The sequence below is a fragment of the Zootoca vivipara genome, chromosome 8 (assembly GCF_965207765.1).
Source record: "Zootoca vivipara chromosome 8, rZooViv2.hap1.1, whole genome shotgun sequence".
Classification (NCBI taxonomy): Eukaryota; Metazoa; Chordata; class Lepidosauria; order Squamata; family Lacertidae; genus Zootoca; species Zootoca vivipara.
In genome coordinates, this window is record NC_142591.1 from 68,627,500 (window position 1) to 68,649,942 (window position 22,443).

The window sequence follows — 22,443 nt, forward strand, 5'->3', positions numbered from 1 at the left end:
ATCAGCCCTTTCCCTTTCCAAGGAGGAAAAAAATAATGAAAAACCCTTTTCAGTGGCATTTCAGTTTTTGCCCAGCCTTCTTACTTGAAGCAATTTCCTTATATAGTCATACCTCGGTTTAAGTATGCTTCGGTTTGAGTACTTTCAGTTTAAGTACTCCGCGGACCTGTCTGGAACGGATTAATCCACTTTCCATTACTTTCAACGGGAAAGTTCGCTTCAGGTTAAGTACGCTTCAGGTTAAGTACAGACTTCCAGAACCAATTACACTCATACTTCGGGTTACGTACGCTTCAGGTTGAGTACTCCACAGACCTATCTGGAACAGATTAATCCACTTTCCATTACTTTCAATGGGAAAGTTCGCTTCAGGTTAAGTACAGACTTCCGGAACCAATCGTGTACTTAAACCAAGGTACCACTGTATATTTTCATACTCAGATGCACATGCTCCAGTTTGGTTGAAAGTATTTCAGAGTTCCTTTCAATGTGATCTCTTAGCAAAGCTACATGCTCCACTGGTGTTTAGAGCACGATTTTAACAAAAGTTGTTACGAATTCAGTGCAGGTCTCAGCATTCTCACGCAGGAACATAGAAGGAAGCGGACCTCATGACACCAGTTGGTGACATAACGCTGTACATGGCCTGATCACATGGGGGTCACTACCCAATTCCTTTCAACTGTTTCCTTCATAATTGTCCAAAGGATGCTATTTTATCCTTAGCTGAATCAATTCCATGCCTTTCACTCCAAGGGGTATTGTCCATTCTGGTGTTATGCGGTTCCCACTACTGAATGAACTTCCATTCTGCTTTATGCAGCCCAAGAACCCCGCATTTTGTATCAGAGGAAGGGGATTGTACAATGTCGTCGTCGTCATCCCCCCCCCCCGCCGCCACCAAATGCAAGCCTTATTTGAGGAGGGAAGATCAAAAAAAGAAAAAGAAAAAATCTAAAGAAGTGCTTTTGCTTAGAGAAAAACAATTTGGCTCTCTGCTTCCTCCCACAATGACATTTGAGTGCAAACATTTATCTGCACCATGTGGCTTCACTGGCCTTTGATTTATAGCTGCCTTTTAAAAGCAATTCATGTATCTTATTTAACATTCGCATCAAGCTCCCAGAAACACAGTGGCTACTTTTTTTTGCACATTAAATCCTCATACACCAGTCTGTAAACTTATGTTTCCATATGGCAGCTGGGGGGAGGGCACACCCACACATACAGGAAACTTCTTGAAGTGTATTTTTAAAATTTATTTTAAAAATCCGTTCCTAAACAGGTTGGGGAGTTTTACTGTTCTGAGTAATGTAGCAAATTAAAAACGAGGAATCAGACAATGACAGAGGGATTTGCAGCACTAAATTATTCACTGTGTGGTCTGGCCCTCTCCATAGCAATGGAAGGGAACACCTGCCACATTAACAGGAATGGCAGGCCGATTATAAATGTTAGCTTACCACTATCTGAGCCAACAAATGTCCTCAACTGGCTCATGTCCCAGACAAGGTCAAGGCACTCAGCTATTAAACACCTTTAACATGTTTTGAGGTCAAAACTTGAATACGCACATACCCATAAGAACTTGAATTGCTCTGCTTTTTTTTTTGCTTGATAGTGGATGGAATATAACCTGAATCATCACAATGCAGTGGATTCTAATGAAATGAAACTCCCCTAACTGATAAGAGATGTATCAAATTTACAACAGCCCCAGGGAAGCGTGTGCTTTTGTTGTTGTTTTAGCATTAAAATATACCATAGCGCTCAACTTTATTTTAGATGCTGCCAGTTCCAGACATATGTCAGCTGAAAGAATTCCACCCAAAATGGAAACAGGAGTGGGAGATGTCATCTCTCCCCCCCCCCTTTTCTGTCCCATGTCTGGTAAAGAAATAAATCCAGGCGAACGGTAGCTGAATGGAAACAATGCCACATGTGACTAATATATGGCAGAATGAAAAAGGATGACTTCTTACATCCCTAATGATGGACTGGTTGGAAGATGTCATTGTGGTACATAGGGGACTGCACCCAATACAGTTTCTTCTCTGCCTCTGGTAACTGGAGATAGCAGTGAAGTGGATCACTGATGAGACACACATTTTGAAACTATCTAGCACTGCTCCAAGCATTGCTTTTTCTTGCTAGTTTCTTTAGACGGCTTTGTATTTAGAGGATCATGGGTGTTGTTGTTTTTTGAGGCACAATATTGCAACTTATCACTGCAAAATTTCAAAATCCCTGCTAAGCAGACACGTGCTTTTAAATCCCTTCCAGAAATAAACAGTAAATTGCAAGAACTCGGGCCAGGAGGAAGATGAATTTCAAGTAAGTCTTCAAAAGGTTTTATTTATGTAATGTTAAGATGAATTCAAATGATAAGATGAATTCAGGCAAACATACTTGGTACACTCTGACCATTAAAACATTGCTGATGAAGAATTGGCGAAACAGGGCCTTGTCCTGGGAAATTTTCACTGGAATTTATTTTTATTTGCCTCTTTATCGTACTGGAATAGATTCCTATTTGAATTCATCTTATCATTACATAAATAAAACCTTTTGAAGACTTACTTGAAATTCATCTTCCTCCTGGCCTGAGTTCTTGCAATTTACTGTTTAAATCCCTTCCTGCAGAAATTGAGGAGATGGGCCAGGGGTGCATCCTATCTCACAGCATTAGAATTTAAAGATATGATACCCAGATTGCAAAAGGCCAACTCTTGAGCTCTGCTGAGTATCTACTGAAACAGTTTTTTTTAAAAAAACAACCACAAAAATTATTTACCTTTTTAGGTTCTGATATGTTATTAACATAAATAGTGTAGACGCCACTTTTGTTGAAGCCAGCTTGGTATGCATCAGCACAGTCTCTGAATGGCCTGTCATCTTCTCTTTTTGTATTCTTTAGTACAACTGAAAAACAGAAAACGAGCATGGTGTTGACATCAGCAGTAACAGCCGCATTGCAGTGTTATTTCTAATGGTGTATTTTTTTTTAATGGTTGCACACTGCTCTGATATTTTACAATGTGGCAGCATAAAAATACTTTCATAAATAGATCAATATAGTATCCGAAAATTAGAGCCATTTAATTCAGTGACAAGCAGAGTGATACCACAGCATGAGCAACTGAGTCTAGGTTATCCTGGTCCAAGGGCAGATCTACACTCGTGGTTTTTAAAGTTAAGGAAGGGTTACAGAATCTGTTGATAATGTAGGTGGACACATGGCATCCTACTTTTTACGTGCATAGAGCTTAATTTTTAATTGTTTTATGCTGCTATATCAGTGCAACACTGCTCATATGTCCCTAGGGAGTGTTTTGCATTCAAACCCTGCCTTTCCCCCCTCCCATAGTATTCAAGGGGCAGATAACAAAGGAAGCAGAGGGAGAGAGGAAGAATTAAAATGTGAGACCAGAAGGTGGAGCACAGCAACCAGTGACCACCACCAGCATTTTGGAAAATGGTGTGGCCAGGTATTGATTACATTTGACGCGGGGGGGGGGGAGAGACCAAAGGTAAAAAAAAATGTTTTGATTAACAAGTATGCCTTGTGACGTTTTAGGATGACATATCTAATATCGTTCCAATAGGGGGAAAGAATGTTCAACAGGTCAGTGTAGATCCCGCCCAAGAACAGCTGCAGTTGGTGAATTAGCCTAAACTGGGCAGAAGCATTCATAGCCACAAAAGCCACTTGAGACTCCAGTGATAAGCCCTGCAGAAAGAGACAAGTCCTCACCTGGTGCCTAAAGAGATGGGGAGTGTTGATGCTACCTGGACCTCATGGGGAAGTGAGGATGATAACTCTGCTACTCCAAGGGCCTTCAGGTGGTTCCCTCACTGCGAGAAGTGAGTTTACAGGGAACGAGGCAGAGGGCCTTCTTCGTAGTGCCGCCCGTCCTGTGGAACACCCTCCAAATGGATGTCAAGGAAATAAACAACTACAGTGGTACCTCAGGTTAAGTACTTAATTGGTTCTGGAAGTCCATACTTAACCTGAAGCATACTTAACCTGATGCAAACTTTCCCATTGAAAGTAATGGAAAGTGGATTAATCTGTTCCAGACGGGTCCACAGAGTACTTAAATTGAAAGTAACCTGAAGCGTACTTAACCCAAGGTATGACTGTATCTTACTTTTAGAAGACATCTGAAGGCAGCCCTGTTTAGGGAAGTTTTTAATGTTTCATCATGTTTTTAATATTCTTTTGGGAGCTGCTCAGATTGGCTGTGGAGGCCTAGCCAGATGGGTGGGGTATAAGTAATAAATTGTTACTTATTGTATCTGAAGAAGTGTGCATGCACACGAAAGCTCATACCAAAATAAAAACTTAGTTGGTCTTTAAGGTGCTACTGAAGGAATTTTTTTATAATAAATTGTTGTTGTTGTTGTTGTTGTTACAGAGAAGGCCTACAGCAAGGTGCAGACCTCTCCAGCAAATGATACAGTAAATCAGGGGCCAGCAAACTTTTTCAGCAGGGGGCCGGTCCACTGTCCCTCAGACCTTGTGGGGGGGGCGGACTATATTTTGAAAAAAGAACGAATTTCTATGCCCCACAAATAACACAGAGATGCATATTAAATAAAAGCACACATTCTACTCATGTAAAAACACGCTGATTCCCAGACCGTCCACGGGCCGGATTTAGAAGGCAAGTGGGTTGGATCTGGCCCCCGGCCTTAGTTTGCATACCCATGCAGTAAATTAACCGACAGAAATAAGGTTTGATGGAGGAAGCTTCCCTATCCTGCCAACATGCCTGTTTGAAGCACACAGTATCTGCTGACAATCGAAGGTGGAAGCCCTATGTTTAAGTTATGCTACGATACATAAAACTCACATTACCTATTAACGGCAGGATTCGTGACTCACAATCTGTTGGCACTATATAAATGTTAAATAGTAGCAGCAGTAAAAGTTTTACGGAGGAATCTTAACGTCTTTTGTTACACTTAGAGAGGGGAAAAGCAACAGAGCTACTGTTACATCGCCAGATTAGCACATACTCTCTCCCTTTTATTATCAAGGAAAACATCCATTTGCTGCCTTCTTCACCTCACTTTTCTTTTGAGTTCCTAGCACAGCCCGATGGATGAGGCCCAGAGTTTATTGTTTTAGGCTGTTTATCTTGAAAGAAAAATCAAGGCAGCTTAGAAGTCAAACAGTGGGAAAATAGAATGAGGAATCGGAACAATAAAATAGGGTGCTGTTGGCTTCATTCATATGTTATCATCAGTCTGGGTTGCTGAAAGATTGCTCAGATAAAAAAGATTTTATCTTCCTCTGGGAAGCAAATTCCACTAAATAACGGCTAAGGCTATAAAGGCTTGCCAGTTGCCTTGAAGCTCTGATAAAGAGAAAAGGCAGAACCCAGAACAGCCCCAGTCTTGCTGTGCAAGAAGGCTTCTATGAGAAGCTCCCTGTTATATGCCTGCCCCAGGCCTTAAAAATTAAAGCCAGCATATTGAACCTTACCTAGAAGAACTTTAGCTAAAACAATTGTTTGGTAAAGGTAAAGGTAGAGGGACCCCTGACCGTTAGGTCCAGTCGTGGACGATTCTGGGGTTGCAGCACTCATCTCGCTTTATTGGCTGAGGGAGCCGGTGTACAGCTTCCAGATCATGTGGCCAGCATGACTAAGCCGCTTCTGGCGAAACCAGAGCAGCGCACGGAAACGCCGTTTACCTTCCCGCCAGAGCGGTACCTATTTATCTACTTGCACTTTGACGTGCTTTCAAACTGCTAGGTTGGCAGGTCATTTTGTAACCTAGGCCAAATACAAATTCCAGCAGCTGATCCGATCAACAGATGTTACCAAATTCCATCATTCCAGCTGGAGTGAATTGCACACTGTGATCACTATCCAAGGAAGAATCCTGCTATCTTTATGGTAGATGTCTTCTTTCCTGTAAGTCACCACCACTCAAAAGCACTTGCAGGCAGGAATCCAACAGGTAGAGTTTTGTTTTTTACGATCACACACATTTTCTACCTGCTGAATTTCTGGAAAAAAGTTTTAATTGTTTCTCCAGCAGGGTAGTCATTGGTTGTCCTCATACTCATACTCCCCCACCTATTATTTTAAATATTTATTAGTTGCTTTTTCTTACAAATCTGTATATGTACTTATCTGTTTATGAAAAAAATGAAATACAAGCTTGATAGCTCCATTCCTTTTGTTTTTACATCAAATCAGGAATCTCAGCATGGTGTGGTGGAACAATAATTCCCTTACAGGTGCCTTTCCCCAAAAATAAAACTGGCATGAAAACTGAGCTGCCAAGCAATTGTGTTCCTTAAAGACTGCTGCATTTCCTCTTTCTTTCTCTTTTTTGTGTGAACAAAGGAAAACCTTTGCCTTATTGGAAAAGTTCCAATTTGTAATTACTCCAGGATGGAACTACGGTCTCTTGTATCCAAAGAAATGACTTCTGTGCCAAGAATTATCTTCCCGTCACTGCCCTCGTGCACCTCTGTTCTATCTTTCCTAACTTGCTCCCCCCCTAAACTGAACCCCCTTAAACATTGTAACCCTTTCCTCTTCTAGGAACGTTGCTCCAGTCCCTTGATCATTTTGGTTACTAGTTAACAAGCAGCTTTTAGAGATTTAGATTCAGGTAAGTAGCCGTGTTGGTCTGACGCAATCGAAATAAATAAAAAATTGTCCAGTAGCCCCTTAGAGGCCAACTAAGTTTGTTCCGGGTATATACTTCTTTAAGACACTTAAAGGTACAGGTAAAGGTACCCCTGACTGTTAGCTCCAGTCGCGAACGACTCCAGGGTTGCCGCGCTCATCTCGCTCTATAGTTCGAGGGAGCCGGCGTTTGTCTGCAGACAGCTTCCAGGTCATGACTCAGCCAGAATTTGGTGACTACAGCTCCCATCAGCCCAGGCCAGCACAGCCAATCATCCACAACATCTGAAGTGCTTCATATCTAGCGCTTACATTGAAAGCTGAGCCTAGCTTGCCTCTCCTTCCTTGAATTTGCTCTGCAACTGGAAGTGGACCAGTCACATCCCTGTTGACGGAATACTAGAATGAATGGGCATTTACTCTCTCCACAGAGATGATTCTGGTTGAGAAGAAAAGGGCTGCAGCAGCAAGGTAGCCATGTTGGCTGTTCGGCTTTTTTACTACATTGGATTATGATCCTAGGGAGCAAAATATATTGTGTGTTTTAATAACCATGATAGTGCTGCGCCTGCACTTTTTTTTTTTAAAAAAAAAACAACCCTCATTTCACAGCCACTTTGGAACCTTTCTTTGGCTGGGAAGTGAAGCATAAATGCAAATAAACATTTGTGGGTATATAGTGATCTTTGATATCAGTGGCTGGGAAGCAACAGTGGGGAGAGAGTTATTGCATTCATGTTCTGCTTTTGGGTTTTCTTAGGCATTTGCTTGGCTGCTGCGGGAAACAGGATGGTGGACTAGATCAGCCTTTGGTCTGATGTGGCAGAGTTCTTTTTAATGTTTAAATATGCACTAATTAAGGTATACTGTAATAATAATAATAATAATAATAATAATAATAATAATAATAATTTATTTATATCCCGCCCATCTGGCTGGGTTTCCCCAGCCACTCTGGGAGGCTTACAACAGAAAAATGAAATAAAATAACCTATTAAACATTAAAAGCCTCCCTAAACAGGGCTGCCTATCATCTTTAATTTGCTAAGCAGAGCAGTTCAGCTGCAGAAGCTTGTCTGTTTTATACCTATTTATGGGGTGGGGTATCACACAATCACAGGAAGACTTCAGAATTCTCAGTACCTTGTGCTAGACAAGATAACCAAGTCTGGGGTGTAGATAGAACCTTGCTGACTGTCACTCAGCAACAATGCAAGATTGCAATTACCATACTCTCTTTTAAGGCCAAACTACATATGATATTCAATGCAACAATTGATGTTGCAAGTGGATATATATGCAGTATATGTCAACACCAATGCTGGAGGACCAATCAGGATCAGAAATGCAGTGTGTGGGGAGTGGGGTTAACTTATTCCTCCCACATTGCTTTCTCAATGAAAATCACCCTTACAATTTGGCATTATTTGGTTTAGAACGGAAGCTTCCAATATTTCCAATTCTGTTGTTGTTGTGGAAATTTTTATACTCCTTGAGATCCCACCTTTTACCTAGGAAATGTGCATGTGCAAAGTTGACACAGTATTTCCTTAGTGTTGGGATTCAGCATTTTTCATGCTACAATAAACCTTGAGTTGAAGTGTGAAAAGCTGAATATTGCAAGTAGGAGTTGATGGACACAGGAAGCTGGGCTGGAGGCTGGCACTTGTAACATTTCCTTGCATCTACCATACTCCCTGTTGTTTTTGTCCATTGAGTTGGGAAAGATTGAGGGTGCAAGGAGAAGGGGACGGCAGAGGACGAGATGGCTGGACAGTGTTCACGAAGCTACCAACATGAGTTTGCCCAAAGTGCGGGAGGCAGTGGAAGACAGGAGTGCCTGGTGTGCTCTGGTCCATGGGGTCATAAAGAATCAGACATGACTAAATGACAACAACCATACTCCCTAATGCATGGGAAAGGGCTGTAGCTCGATGACAGAACATCTGCTTTGCATGCTAGGTCCTAGGTTCAATCTCCAGGTAAAGAGCACCCTGCCTGAACTCCCAGAAGCTGGTGCTGCCAGTCAATGTACTGACCTAGAAGAACCAACAGTCATACTTCATGTGTTCCTGTGTTGGTGTGAATAGACTCTGAATTGTCCTCATTCAGAGTCAGGAACTTTCCTTTGATCAACCAAAGATTGTCAAACGCTAGTTTAGTAATTCTCAAACCCCTGATAATAATGCGATATTATATATCAGAGGATGTTGAGAAAAGGCTGTGTCAAGCAAAATTAATTTTGATTTACTCAGTAATCTAAGATCTGACACAATGAATAAGAAATTCAAAACATAGTATTTACTGGTTCCGATGTAAATTAACCAATCCTATTACTAATCGAAGGATGCTTATCTTGATACTAGCATATTTCAACATTTCCTGACATTTCTAATCACATGTTGATATAATGAAGGATGTAGTGCTTTGTGGCTTTTCAAATATCTGTCAAATATGGTTGTTATATTAACCTAAAACTGACTTTTCATGATTGCATGCTCGGCTATTCAACAGTGATCGCAGACAATGGGTTTGTGATCCTACTTGTTGGTGAGACTGTTGTTCCGACTCATTGCTAAGATTGTATAGTTCCATTCAAAGTTCAGCTAATGAGAGTCAAAACTTTCCTGTAGGTTGGTAAAGACAAAAGCTCTGGTGTATAAACCAGTTGCACTTGCACCTAAGTCACCATGATCCCCAGTGACCCCCAGTATAGCCCCAGTAGAGCCACCATGTCCCACCGGAGCAGAGCCCTCAAACTTTCCTATGGTCACAAAGAGCACACCAAGTGGTGGTGCTCCATTTCAGGTCTGGGGGGCTCCCCTTTCAATGACCCCTACTGCTTGGGGAGCAAATGAGACCCAGGATAGGAGTAGGGACTCTGCAGGAGTAGGGACTTTGTTATGAACAAGTGGTTGACTCTGATGCCTCCTGGGGATCTGTCTGTGATTCTGCAAGCCCTGTGTCCAGTCATCTTTGCTATGTAGAACTGTAGTGATCTGCTACTCTTGTAATCCTGGGTTTTGAACATGTACTTAGTTCACCCAGGTTGACCCAGGGTCCCTCCAACGCCCTACTCTGTTTTGTTCTGAGGATAAAACTTCCATGGGTGCTACTTTAATACAAACATGTCAATATATGCTTGTATCATGCATGTGTTATGAAGCTTACCCTGGAAATCTCTTGGCACTTACTAGTCCCACTCAGTCCATTGGTAGGACTGGTCCTGGTGGCTACCTAGCAAAATCCTCAAAAATGGGAGCCCAGTTGCTGCCCTTAAGCTTAGAAGCCAGCCTTGGAACTCACCCCTCTCCCAACAATTTCTTAATCTGTCTTATTCACTCTTGCCCACTTAGCTATGCTTAAGTCCTACACATACAACACTTCTGTAAGGTCAGATGGGGACATGCAGAAGTTGTGGGGGGAGGGGGGCATCTAGCAACCCACGGAATCATACCATAGTAGTTCTGAAAGTCTACATTATAATCTTAGGTGTTAAATTAGATCATGGCTTTACAATCCACAAGGAGCATCATTCAGTACCCAATGGTCATTTGATTCTGAATGTGTTCAAGGACGTTGGCCTAAGCAGGTATTTGGAAAATATAGCTTTATCCTCGGAATGACATGCTAATAGAAATCTGGGACAGAATTGACACAATAAGATGGCAGTCATTGTATCAGAGACATTCTGGGGAGAAATCCATAACCACCCCTGATTTAATTGTTCAGGCATATGCCATCTTACCTCCTTCTTTAGAACAAAGACTGACTAAGTTGTGAACGGTGTCCATGAGTTCCAGCTGTTGTTTTTGCAGAATACTGTTATTAGTGGTTGCCTTACTCAGCTGCCTCTCCAGTTCTTGGATGATGTAGGTCTGACGTGAAACCAAGCCTTGCAGGCTCTCTTTCTCCTCCTTCAGCGTATCCAGCTCCCCTTTATGTCTTTCTTCCATTTCAAGGATTTTGTGTTCCAATAAACTAGGAGGGGCAAAACACATCAATACGACATCTTTGTTAGTGCTATTGTATGGGAGTAGCTGGCTGGAGAATCAAGCAGAGGATATGAGAGGCTGCAGGTCATTCATTCATTTGTTCGTTCATTCATTCATTACATTCATACAATTCCTCCAAGGAGCTCCACATGGTACAAATGGTTGTCCATCTCATTCTGCCCTCACAACCACCCTGTGAGGTAGGTTAGGCTGAGAGACAGTGATTGCCCAAGGTTGCTGTGCGCGGACTATTATCTTAGTCTCCCAGGTCTTAGTCCATCACTCTAACAAGTACATACATCATGCTGGCTGTCTTTTATATGTGGAAGCAGCCCAAAGCCTTTGAGAACCAACCCAGGTCTGGAGGGTTGCCTCCCAACGATAGGAGTGGTTGAATCTGTCACTTTTGGTTTCTCAATTCCCCACTCTTAGTTTCAGTTCTCCACATTTCCACATCAGTTTGCAACTTTTTATTTTAAAAAATCATCGTGAAAATGCATCAGCATTTAACTGCAAATTTCTCCTAATATACACTTTTTTGGGGGGAGGGGGGAATTTCCAATGCAGTGGGCAGCTAGCACCTGCAAAGAATAAAAGGATAAGGGGAGGAGGAGTGAAGAAGGAGAAGCACATTAGCCCAAAGCTCACCTTATTATTACTATAAACTATAGTCTGGGCCTGCTTGCCCATGAAGTGGGCTGAAGTCTTGGGTGGTGGAATCCTGTGGGGCAGCACTTCTGCAGCAATGACTTCATTTGGCAAGATCTCGTGAGAGTTCTGTGAGATCTCGTGAGAGTTCTGAAAGATCTTTCCAGAAGATGCCACTACCATGTGAGCTAGGCAAGTGAGGCTTCTGCAGGAAAGGGCACCTCACGTTTTGCCACAGGTGGTTAAGCAGGATGGGACCCTCCGACCATAGTTTGTCATTACAGCAGAAAAGTCTACATTAAAATACAGCCCCAAGTTGCATTTAAAGTGTGATTTCAAGACAGTTTGGAGGTTACTGGCTGGAGAAACTGCAAAGGGAGAAGAAATGAGTTTCGAAAAGCCTCAGAGGAGCAACATAACGCAGACCTGTTTCTGGATAATACTGCTGACAAACATGGCCAAACCTTGACACCTGGCAACATACCATCGTTATAAATGGTTTATATCTGAAACCATTATGAATGGTTTCCTATCTGAAAACTAATATTTGGCTAAAGAGTAAAGGTGACTAGACTGACTATGGCTGCATGGAAAATAAAAAATACCACCCACCCACCCCGTGCGTATTTTACTACGATTCCTATTACGATTCAGATTTCCAGGTGAGATAACATTTAAAGCATACAGGAATATATTAAATATGTGTTTCGAAAAAGCAAGATGATGTAAGATCTTCTCTTCTCTAAATGAGAGTGCTACCCAGATCCTCGTGAGTCCTGCTTGCCCCCCATAGTCTTTAGTTGTACTAGAATCCAAGGACATTTAAAGTTAAAAAATATCAGTTTCTCCAAATTTAGTTAATTTCTCTGTGAGGCGTCACCCTAACTGTTCTCAGATTGTAGAGTTATGTGAGGTACATAGTGTCTTTAGAGAACAGGGAAGTGAAACCTGACACGGCAAAGGTGATCCAGATAAAGAATATAATTGTTCACCCAAAGAGGAAATTAGGAACAAGCCAACATGATACTTCACTCTGCCAGAATTTCTTTCAGTGAAGTTGGCTTGTGCATGTTTGAAATATATTTTCATGGTGAATCAGAGGGCATTCACTCTTCATTGAGAACTTCAGGCTAAAATATGGGGAGGGGGGAACCTTGGACCTGGGGACAGAATGTGGCCTTCTCGGCGTCCCTCTCTGACCCTCAGTACTCTCTCCACAGACCCCTCTCAGGGTCACATGACTCAACACTCCAGATCCACACTCTCCTCAAGTGTTTGGGCCTAACCAGAAAGTCCTTGAACTGCAAATAACGCCTATTGCTTCCCTGAATGGAGCAGGGAGGTATGTATAGAAACCCCTGTTTCTTGTGTAGTTGAAATGTCCAAAGTAAGAGTCTCCTCCATTGCTCCAGCCACTTTTCTCTCTGGCCCCACCCACCACTGGAATGCAGCCCTTTCTGGAAAGTTCTCCATGTGGGAACATGGTCCTCCTTATTATGGGATTTTTATCCCCACCCGCACTCAGACCTTGCTCCCAGTGGGATAGGAAGCTCGGAGTTTGGAAGAGTTGCCTCTCCTTTCGAGGTAGGTCTCCAAACAGCCAAGGCTTTTCTATCACAGGCTTCTTTACATCTTTCTCTGGAAACTACATTTCTGAGGGGGGTCACCGGCATCCTTTTTCTTGGCCTGCTCTCCTTCTTAGCCTGAAGGAGGAAAATATATGGCTTTCTCCCTTTCCTCTCCCTGTGGGCACGTCACTGCTATAGGTTTTGTTGATTGCAGAGGAAGGAAGAGGGTTGGGGGACTGAGATGAGCACTATGAGCTCCTGAAAGTTGTATCTATTCCTGATCATCTTCCCTCACATCCCTAATCACCAGGTCTTTCTCTTACAGAGATGACTGGGGAGCATCTTCATAAATGGATGTGCATTTTTCCCCAGAGTTCCACTGGACACTATAGCAATGGACTACTTGTGGTGTGGTCCAGTATTAGCATCAAGACTCAGCATCATAAAACCACTCATGTGGTGGTGTTTGGAGGTTTTAGCATCGAAACCTTCCTGTTATAACAAGGAAGATGTAAATATACCCCATCTGCAGACCAGTCTTTTGATTCCGTATGCCAAAGATCATGCTTTTTATATCCACAGACTAACCAGTGGATTCAAGACTGCCAGTGATCCACGTGCTATCCAAGATTTAATTTGAGATTCCCCCCACATCCCTCTTAAGGCTTTTATTTCTGGATAACAGATCAGTGGCAGAGTGCCTTAAACACAGCTCATCTACCCAAACCTCGGGATATAATAGTATCCATATGTTATTGTTTTTTATTGACTATCACAGACATTCAGTGTGGGATGTTACATATGATAAACATATACTTAATTAAAGCCATGGATCTGCTTCTACACTCTGGAGTAATATTTTTCTAGAAAGGAAAAGTAATGAAAATGAAACAAAAATATGCTTTCCATTTAAATTATATAACATTTGATGTACAAGAAACACACCTCCTAAAAGCACGACTTTTTGTCTCACAAAGCGAAAAGTAGGAGGGATTATGGATTAGAAGAACATGAAAAGAGTCTTGCTGGATCAGGCAAAAGGCCGATTGAGTCCGGCCTCCCTGCTTCCCACCACGGCCAACCAGATGTTTCTGAGAAGCTTAAAGCAGTTAGTGCAGTTCTTATTCTTACAACCACTTCTGCTTGGCTTTTCTAGGATTCTCATAAAAAAGCTGTCCCCCCCCCACATACTGAACCATCTATACACCATTTCTGCAACAATTTGCTTTTCGCTTTTCTTTTTTTTGGTAGATCCTCATGAAAATACGTCAGCATTTTAATGTGGCATTTTTTCCTAATACAGTCGTACTTTGGTTCTCAAATGGAATCTGTTCTGAAAGTCCAGTCGACTTCCGTAAATGTTCAAAAACCAAGGCGCAGCTTCCGATTGGCTGCAGGAGCTTCCTACACTCAATCAGAAGCTGCAGGGAAGCTGTGTCAGATATTTGGCTTCCAAAAAACATTCACAAACTGGAACACTCACTTCCGGGCTTGCGGCGTTCGGGAGCCAAAACGTTCGAGTCGCAAGGCATTCCAGAACCAAGGTACGACTGTAAATATATTTTTGCATGTTTTGAAAAATATACATATTTTTGCAAGTACTTTCCCCGAATAAAATGCATTTTTCTATGTTATTGCCATGTGCGTATGCACTTTTATACACACTTCATTTTAGTTTATGCATTTTTGTACACACTACTTGGGTGAAGACCCGCATTGCAAAATTCAGAAAAGTGTAAATTTCAAAGGATCTCTGATGTACTGCTTCCTTAAGGAGGGAGGATAGGTGGGGGTGTCTGTTTATATCTGTTGATTTCCACAATGCAGCATGCTGTCCTGTTAGTTACCTCCCAGACAATATTTTACATAACAGTAAATTAATTCCCAGTAATGAGTTGGCCACGGGAGTTAGATTAGTGGAATGCTGCCTATGTCAAGGAAGGAAGAGAGATGGTAGCATTTTTAACCCCATTGGCTGGGATGTTGTGGAATGAGGAAGCCTACAGATGTTTTACTGTTTAAGCAACAACACATCTGACCATTTATAGATGACTTCATGAAAGTCATGTCAGCTTCATGTAGTGCAATAAAGAGGCTGGGTATTTTAGATTTCCCCTTCCCGTTTATATTTACAAATGTGGTTTTGCATTAATTTCAGAATCAGTGTATAGATAAGGGATGCATACACATTGCCTTAATGATTCTCCCTGCAGAAATGGCAATGAAAACCATATTGAAGTGTTCAGAGTGCTATGCACATCCAGAAAGGGTGACATTCTCAGTAACATGGTAATTACTTGTCAATGGTGGTCAGACCACTAATTTCATGTCTCCTTTATTTAGCTGCACAACAAACCCCACAATGAAACCACAGGCCTATATTTAGATGGGAGATTTCGAAGCCATGTTTAAAGGCAGAAATGCCAGCAGAGAATAAAGTCCTACTGTTGAGACCTACTATCAGCCTTTTGCTTCAGAGTTTGCAGGGCACACTGCAGCCAGCTCAAGACTTGGATTCTATTTATTTTAAATCTTTGATCAGATCAAGTGTTGGCATTTTTTAAGGGAAACTAATTGCATGTGTTTTGTGAAATGCGCATTATAAAGTTCTTGAAAAAACAGGTAACATTAGTAAAAAAAAACCGCATATGAAAATGTGTTTATTGGGAGAAATTCATCCTAAAATGCTGATAAATTTTCATGAGAACAAGAAGAAGAAGAATTAGCAAATTGCTGAAAAATGTGGAGAACTCAATTTAATGTTGGAAAAATGAGCCTGTGAGAACAAAATGTGACAGATCCATCCCATTCCTTTAAAGGAAATAATTAGGGATGCTTCAAATATCATACGTTTCCTACATGGAGAGCATGTAGGAAAAGCAAGAAGGCCACATGTAGATTTTCATGAGTAATGATCATCCTTGTGTCTATTACTACAGCCCACATAGGAAATACAGATCATTTGAAACAGGCTTTAGATGTTGCAAGATCAGGTTAAAGGTGCAAAGAAAAGTGTGTTGTCTTTTGGGCATGTTAGCTAGGGGGCATATTCCTTTAGATGACAACGTTTAAGAGCTGCTCGTTCCGAGTCTCAAATGCCACAATATTATCTAATGCTGTCAAGTCTATTGATCTTAAATGAGGCCCGAAATCAATTTTCCACCGGAGAAATGGTGCGTTACATTTGTCAGGATGTAAACCAGCAGGGTGGATCAGCAGGAGAGTATGCCTAACCCCCTTCTCCCTGTTCTGCTAATAAACTTCACTCTTAGGGAGAGGTTAGACAGAAAGGCCAATGTAAAAAATCCTCTGTTGCAGCTACTGTGGAAAAAAAAGGTGATGAAGTAGACCGTGGAAGCAGCCCTGATGATTCTCCCCTGGGGCTAGGATTGCTTGAGTCAGACAATTTCTTTTGCAAGGTAGATCTGCTAATCCAGACAATGCTTGAAGTTTAAAGAGGATTTCAACTCAGATGCATATGAGAACAGGATGTGGACCAGTCCTTAGATATATATTAGGGTTCTCCAGAGCCTGGGCATTTTCTCAACCAGTGTTTCTCAACCAGTGTGCCTCCAGATGTTTTGGGACTACAACTCCCATCATTCCTGACCACTGGTCTTGCTAGCTAGGGATGATGGGAGTTGTAGTCCCAAAACATCTGGAGGCACACTGGTTGAGAAACACTGGTATAAGGGAATTCAAGATGACACTTCACCTGCCATGAAGCTGGGATGGTTGTCTTAGAGATGGAATTCTCTGATGATCTTGACCTGTTAATATCTTTTTTCTTTAATTCCAGTCTTACCCCCTTACTGGTTCTGCTAAAAATATTAACATCAACATCAACAAAGGGAGCCCTCCTTGCTCACCTACAACTTAAATCTGTGAGATAGACAGGCACAAGGCATAGGGCCTTTTCCATGGTGGCTTCATGCCTTCAGAATCATTTACCGCCTCACCTCCAAAAGCCAGTTTTTTCCACCCAAGGGGCTTGAATGACTTGAAATTTGGCATTCACATCAGCAATATTCTTCTCTGAGAGAGCTTTCCTTCTGTTGTCTTGTATTAGGAGGTCAATGTGTTTTATCTGGCTTATTGTTTTGATTTCTTAGCACATAAGTGGAATATGGTTCAGTGAAATTTGGTGATTCAGCCTACAAGTATTTTAAAACAAATAAAGCAATTCACAAACATCAGAAGTAAGAGTTGTCATCCTTTTTTAAAAAAACAACAACAACAACCATAAGCAATCCCTTGCATTGAGCTATATAATCTACCTGATATTTTGTTACGGTTGTTGCTGTTATTAATAAAATACATTTCTTACTGAAGATGTAAACTGGCTCTTTCAAGGAGTACTGGAAACCTTTTCTAGGCTATTTAAAAAGTAACTTTCCATATGCGAAGTCCACAGCTAAGAAGAAAAAAAACAGCAGCACTTATTAAGAAAACCATTAAAGAAGATGAAACTGGATGTGATGGAATTTTAGAATGAAATTGTATGTAATCTTGATTATAAACATTGAGGGTGGGTGAGTGGGAAGGCAACAGTATTCCAGGAAGTTTGTTTAATGGTTGGTGTTTTACTGTGATTTGTAATATTTTGTTGGGAGCCACCCAGAGTGGCTGGGACAACCTAGTCAGATGGGCAGCATGTAAATATAAATATATAAATATATAAGATTATTATTATTATTATTATTATTATTATTATTATTATTAAATAGGATTTAACTGTTAAGTGACAAAATGTAACCTTGAATTCAGAAATAAAATAAAACAAAACATTTATTGTGTGTGGGGTATGTGTGTGTAAACTGGACATTTTATTTAGTCATAAGAGCATTTCTCCAACCCACCTTTCAGGCCAATGGGGCCACCTAGAAGGCATGTTTACACACACACACAAATAACAAGCAATACAAACTGGGATCGTTTACACAGAGCCAAACAGAATGCAAGCAAAAAGCAGGAATGGGATAAAAACAAAAGCTTGGCAAGCTACTGAGGCTTTGCTGCAAATCAAAATGCATTAACAGAGGAGTCTTTCCATAGCGGGGATTTCGCAGGCAGAGGTGCTGCTGATGTGATGCAGGAGATCAGATTGCCTGGCTTTTTATTTTATTTTGTTAAATTGGGTCCTCCCTCAAAGAGGGCACGTGTTGCCGTGAGACCTGGAAACCGACAACCTGTGTTGTGGGTGGGTAAGATTGGTCAGCCACAACACCCGATTGGTAGGTCCCTCGATGTTGGGTTCAATCTGGCCAATGGGGCACAGTCCAAATGGATCAAGGGACCTATATATGCCCATGCACGTGACCCAGAGCTTCCTCTTTCGGTGTGTGCATTCGGAACACCCGCCCACCTCTCCCTACTTTTAGGGCTTGTTGCGCTTGACCTTGTTATGCCGTCGTGTGTCGTCTGTCGTTGGGACGGGGGCATGGTAGAAATTTTCCCCACTTGGCTGATTGTCTGGTGCCATTTGGGTTTCGCCTGCCGCGTAGCAAATCTTCACAACTTGTAAGGTTGTGGATAGGCACTGGTTCAGGTGATAGGGATGGGAGAACGCTCTCGCCATCCCTATGTGAAGGGTATTCTGTTAAAGGAATCCAGGGACTCAAATGGTTTGGTCAACACCTGTGAGGGGGTTGTGCCCATGCCTGAGTCCAGGGGGACATCTGGGTGGCAGATATAGCCTGTTCCCAGCTTTCCGCCTATCTAGGTGTTCACCCTTGGCTGACCTATGCTGATGCCCTGGGTCAGCGCTACCTGCAAGGGTGCAGGGAGCTAGTAGAACCAGAGCCCATGCAACCACTCACTTTCTGTAATCAATAAAGCCAAACCAAAATTTGAGTCATGTGTGAATTTAGTCAGGGCGGAGGTTTCTGGGTCTGAACACGCAAAAAGGCTTCATAGCAGAAGAACATCAGAAGAGCCTGTTGGATCAAGCCAATGGCCCAGTGACCACCCAGAAGCCTATGGAAACCCGCTAGTAGGACCTGAGCACAAGAGCAATCTCCCCTCCTGTAGTTTCCAACAACTGGTATTCGGAAACATATTGTCTCCGTCTGTGGAGGCACAGGATACCAGCTGTGGGGTGGCATGAATTGGAATGGGGCAGGGTGCTGGGGGAAATGATGTCCAGTGCTTTATTTTTATTTATTTATTATTACGGTCGAGGACCAGTTCGTAGAAAAATATAAAATACAGATAAAAATAAAAATAAAATACTGTGAATCCCTTTTGAAAGAACAGTTTCAGGGAGCATAACGTATATATGATGATTTGTAGAACATTTAAAATACATTGTTAATTATATATACAATGCTGAAAGTTTAACCCTTAAAATAGAAGCTGCAGAAAACTGAGCCTAACTCGCTCGGGTACCATATGTTGGGAAATTCAGACGGACTCGGGAGAAAGCCTGTGTCTGCATAGTTGGGCACAGAATCTGGTGATCGCCCTGGTTATCTTCTGGTCTTTGCCTAGCAGGAGCATGTTGTATAATTGCTTTTCCGGGAGGCTTGCTAACCTCACCAGTATGGGATCCAGGATCTCCCTTTGAGCTTCTTCATAGAGGGGACATCTGAAGAGAAAGTGCTCTGGGCTTCCTATTTCCCCTAGAGGGCATACGCAGAGTCTTTGGGTGTATGGGATTTTTTTGTAAAGCCCCTCCAGCACAGGCGTGGGCAATGCCGCACTTCTGGCGACTGTAAAAGCCCTTCTTGCGTTTTTTGACAGGAGAAAGGAGAAATAAGGTGCTGGGGCGGCTAAATGTCCAGTGCTTCCCGGTTGCTCTCTTTTCCTGACCAAAATCCCCCTCCCCTCCCCAAGCTGCTATTAGCTCTACTAGGAGGAAAGGGGACCTCCTGAGCTTATTAGCTTCCCCCAATGGGACTTCAGGGAAAGGGACATATTTTAACTAGGAAAACAGCAAAGAGACAAAGGTTTCAACACTGTGCCACCTCCTGGTGCCACTGCCCTCGTCTAATTTTGGGGGTCCCACAGCTGCTCAGAGCTGTAATAAAACATCAAGAGCTCTGATAACAGATGTCCCACCACATCATGTATGTTTTGGCCCATAGTTTTCAATGCATCTATTAAAAAAAATTACATCCAAGGTATTACACATTCCTCTTGCACGGGATATTATAGCACCAGATGTTTTTTGACAGCGCATTATACTAACACTACAGATTTTTATTTTTATTTTTTGGGTGAAGGGATCATAATGTCGCTGCTGTGGCAATTCGCATGCCAAAATCCTTTTTTAAGCACTTTTTGTTCATGGCTGAGCAGTCGCAAGCCCTTGTGTTGGAAACGCAAGGATATCCTTTCCAACGAAAGGCTGCTCCTTAAGTTACAAAGTTCTTACAGGGGAAGATTGGTATGTGGGGGGAGGGATAGGAAACATGTGTAGATCAGGATGGGTAAGCTCAGTTGACAAGACCTATTTTGTTTGACAACGTAAGACGAGCTTGCTGGATCAGGCCAAATGCCCCTTTTAGTCCAGCATTTAGTCATGGCAGCTACCAAAAGGCCTGCAGGAAGTCTGTTAGCAGGACATGAGTGGAGTGGTCCTCTCCCACTCATGATTCTCAGCAAATCATGGCACCGAAGGTAGTACATAACCCTCATGATTCATAGCCTTTAAAAAAAAACTAGAACCTTAAGATCAACCAATCAAAGCTGGATGCAAAAGACATACAGTGGTACCTCGGAAGTTGAACGGAATCCATTCCGGAAGTCCGTTCAACTTTCAAAACATTCAGAAACCAAGCCGTGGCTTCCGATTGGCTGCAGGAAGCTCCTGCAGCCAATCGGAAGCCACGGAAGCTCCATCAGATGTTTGGGTTCCAAAGAACGTTCGCAAACCGGAACACTCACTTCTGGGTTTGTGGCGTTTGGGAGCCAAAATGTTCGACTCGCAAAGCGTTTGCGAACCAAGGTACGACTGTACTTAGAATTAAAGAATTCTGAGCCCAATGATTTGTTTCAGTACCAGAAACGATTGCACAGCCCCCCAAACCCCACTCCTGTGTGTCCCCCTTCCCCCATTTTCTTCATTTCAGCAATATAATTTGGAGTGGGGGGAAGCCATTTTGCCATTGCCACTGTTAAACAATTGGAAGTTGCCAGTCCACAAACAGATCCCGAGCTACCTTTCACTCACCCCTTAGTGATGATTTCACATTCAGATACTTTTTGCTCTGAGTTGCAGTTGGACTCTGCTTTCCAAAGCATGCATGCCGCCGGTTCATTGAAAAGAACAGATGTGATAGTTTTGCCTACATTTTGTTATGTATGAAATATGCATTGATTGAAGTACATGCAAAGAATTGTGATGTGATTGTGCAGTCACACAGATTCCTTTTCATGCTGTGATTTAATCTAAGTGCATATTTATTTATTTTTATTAGATTTATCAGATTTATATACTGCCCTGCATCAAAAGATCTCAGGGTGGTGCACAAGATTAAAACATGAGATAAAATCACAAATAGATAGTTAAAACAGAAACAACAGAACAATAAGTGAATATGTACTGGTCTGCATTCATAATCCACAAAGGAAAAAAGATGTTAACTTCATCAAACTGATTATGGGCAGGGGTCTGAACAAACTCTGGGTTTTTATTTTATTTTTATTTGTTTAAGGTATGATGGACAGTTAAGGCATCAGTCCCATTCTGGAAATAAAATCAGGTTCTAAAATCTGGGTAAAACATCAGAAGGTGGCAATGTCACAAGCATATTGAGGAACCATCCTCACTCAATTATTATCCAAACTTTCAATTCAACCAGTTTGTGGGTTATGGGCTAGGCAACTTTTCTCCATTATCTATGGGGAAGTTTCCGAGTAGCCTAGTATCTCAATCCTGTTGTTCCAATTCAATTGCTTAATGGAAATAAGCGATACAGTGAAAAAGTTGTGATCTCTACAACAAGAAAAGGTGATCACTCCAGTCCGCTCACTCGTGCTAATTTTATTAATGGACCTTACTGCATTCTGCTTTCTTGAACATACAGTTTCTGCTCCCCTTCCCCCCTTTAACTGCAGCATGAAAATAGGTTGATTTTCAAACACATCCCTTCCTTCCATATACAAGGCCAGGCTATTTCATCACATTAAAAGGGCAAATCAGTGTGTAAGTCGATGCAGCCATACACAGAGGTCAAGGCAGGCCATGTTTATTTACTGCCAAACATATCTTAACACTGTGACACATTGTTAAAGCACATAAATAAATGCAAAATATTAAGCACACCAGTTATCACCTATTGGAATCTCTGCCTTTCCCACATTCTAAATAAATACTTAGGCCTAAGCCGATAATTGGCAGGTCACTAATACAATCAGTAGGTCAGTGGGTTAAAAAGCCACACACATTTCCACTTTGACACTGAAGCTTTGTAATGGTCTTCCAGCTAATTCAATAATACGGAAGCAAAAGTTGATAGAGCACATTATCTATAAAGGGTCTAGATTTCAGCCGATTACCGAATCTCCCTGCTCTGCCTTCCTACAGGGCTAGTATTCCTATATAACCAAGTGGCCTTTTATGCACTACCTTCTTTCTTC

The 22,443-nt window shown here is 42.0% G+C and overlaps 1 protein-coding gene across 1 annotated transcript in view; it reads right to left on the reverse strand.

The window, feature by feature from the left end:
- The window catches only part of ANGPT1 (angiopoietin 1), a 144,634-nt gene that overhangs the window by 38,935 nt on the left and 83,256 nt on the right, over positions 1-22,443 (reverse strand). Inside the window, exons 4-5 of the mRNA XM_035125358.3 lie at positions 10,399-10,631; positions 2,795-2,922 (exon numbers count right to left, since the gene is read on the reverse strand). Of these exons, the coding sequence (XP_034981249.1) occupies positions 2,795-2,922; positions 10,399-10,631 (361 nt within the window). The remainder of the gene's footprint in view (positions 1-2,794; positions 2,923-10,398; positions 10,632-22,443) is intronic.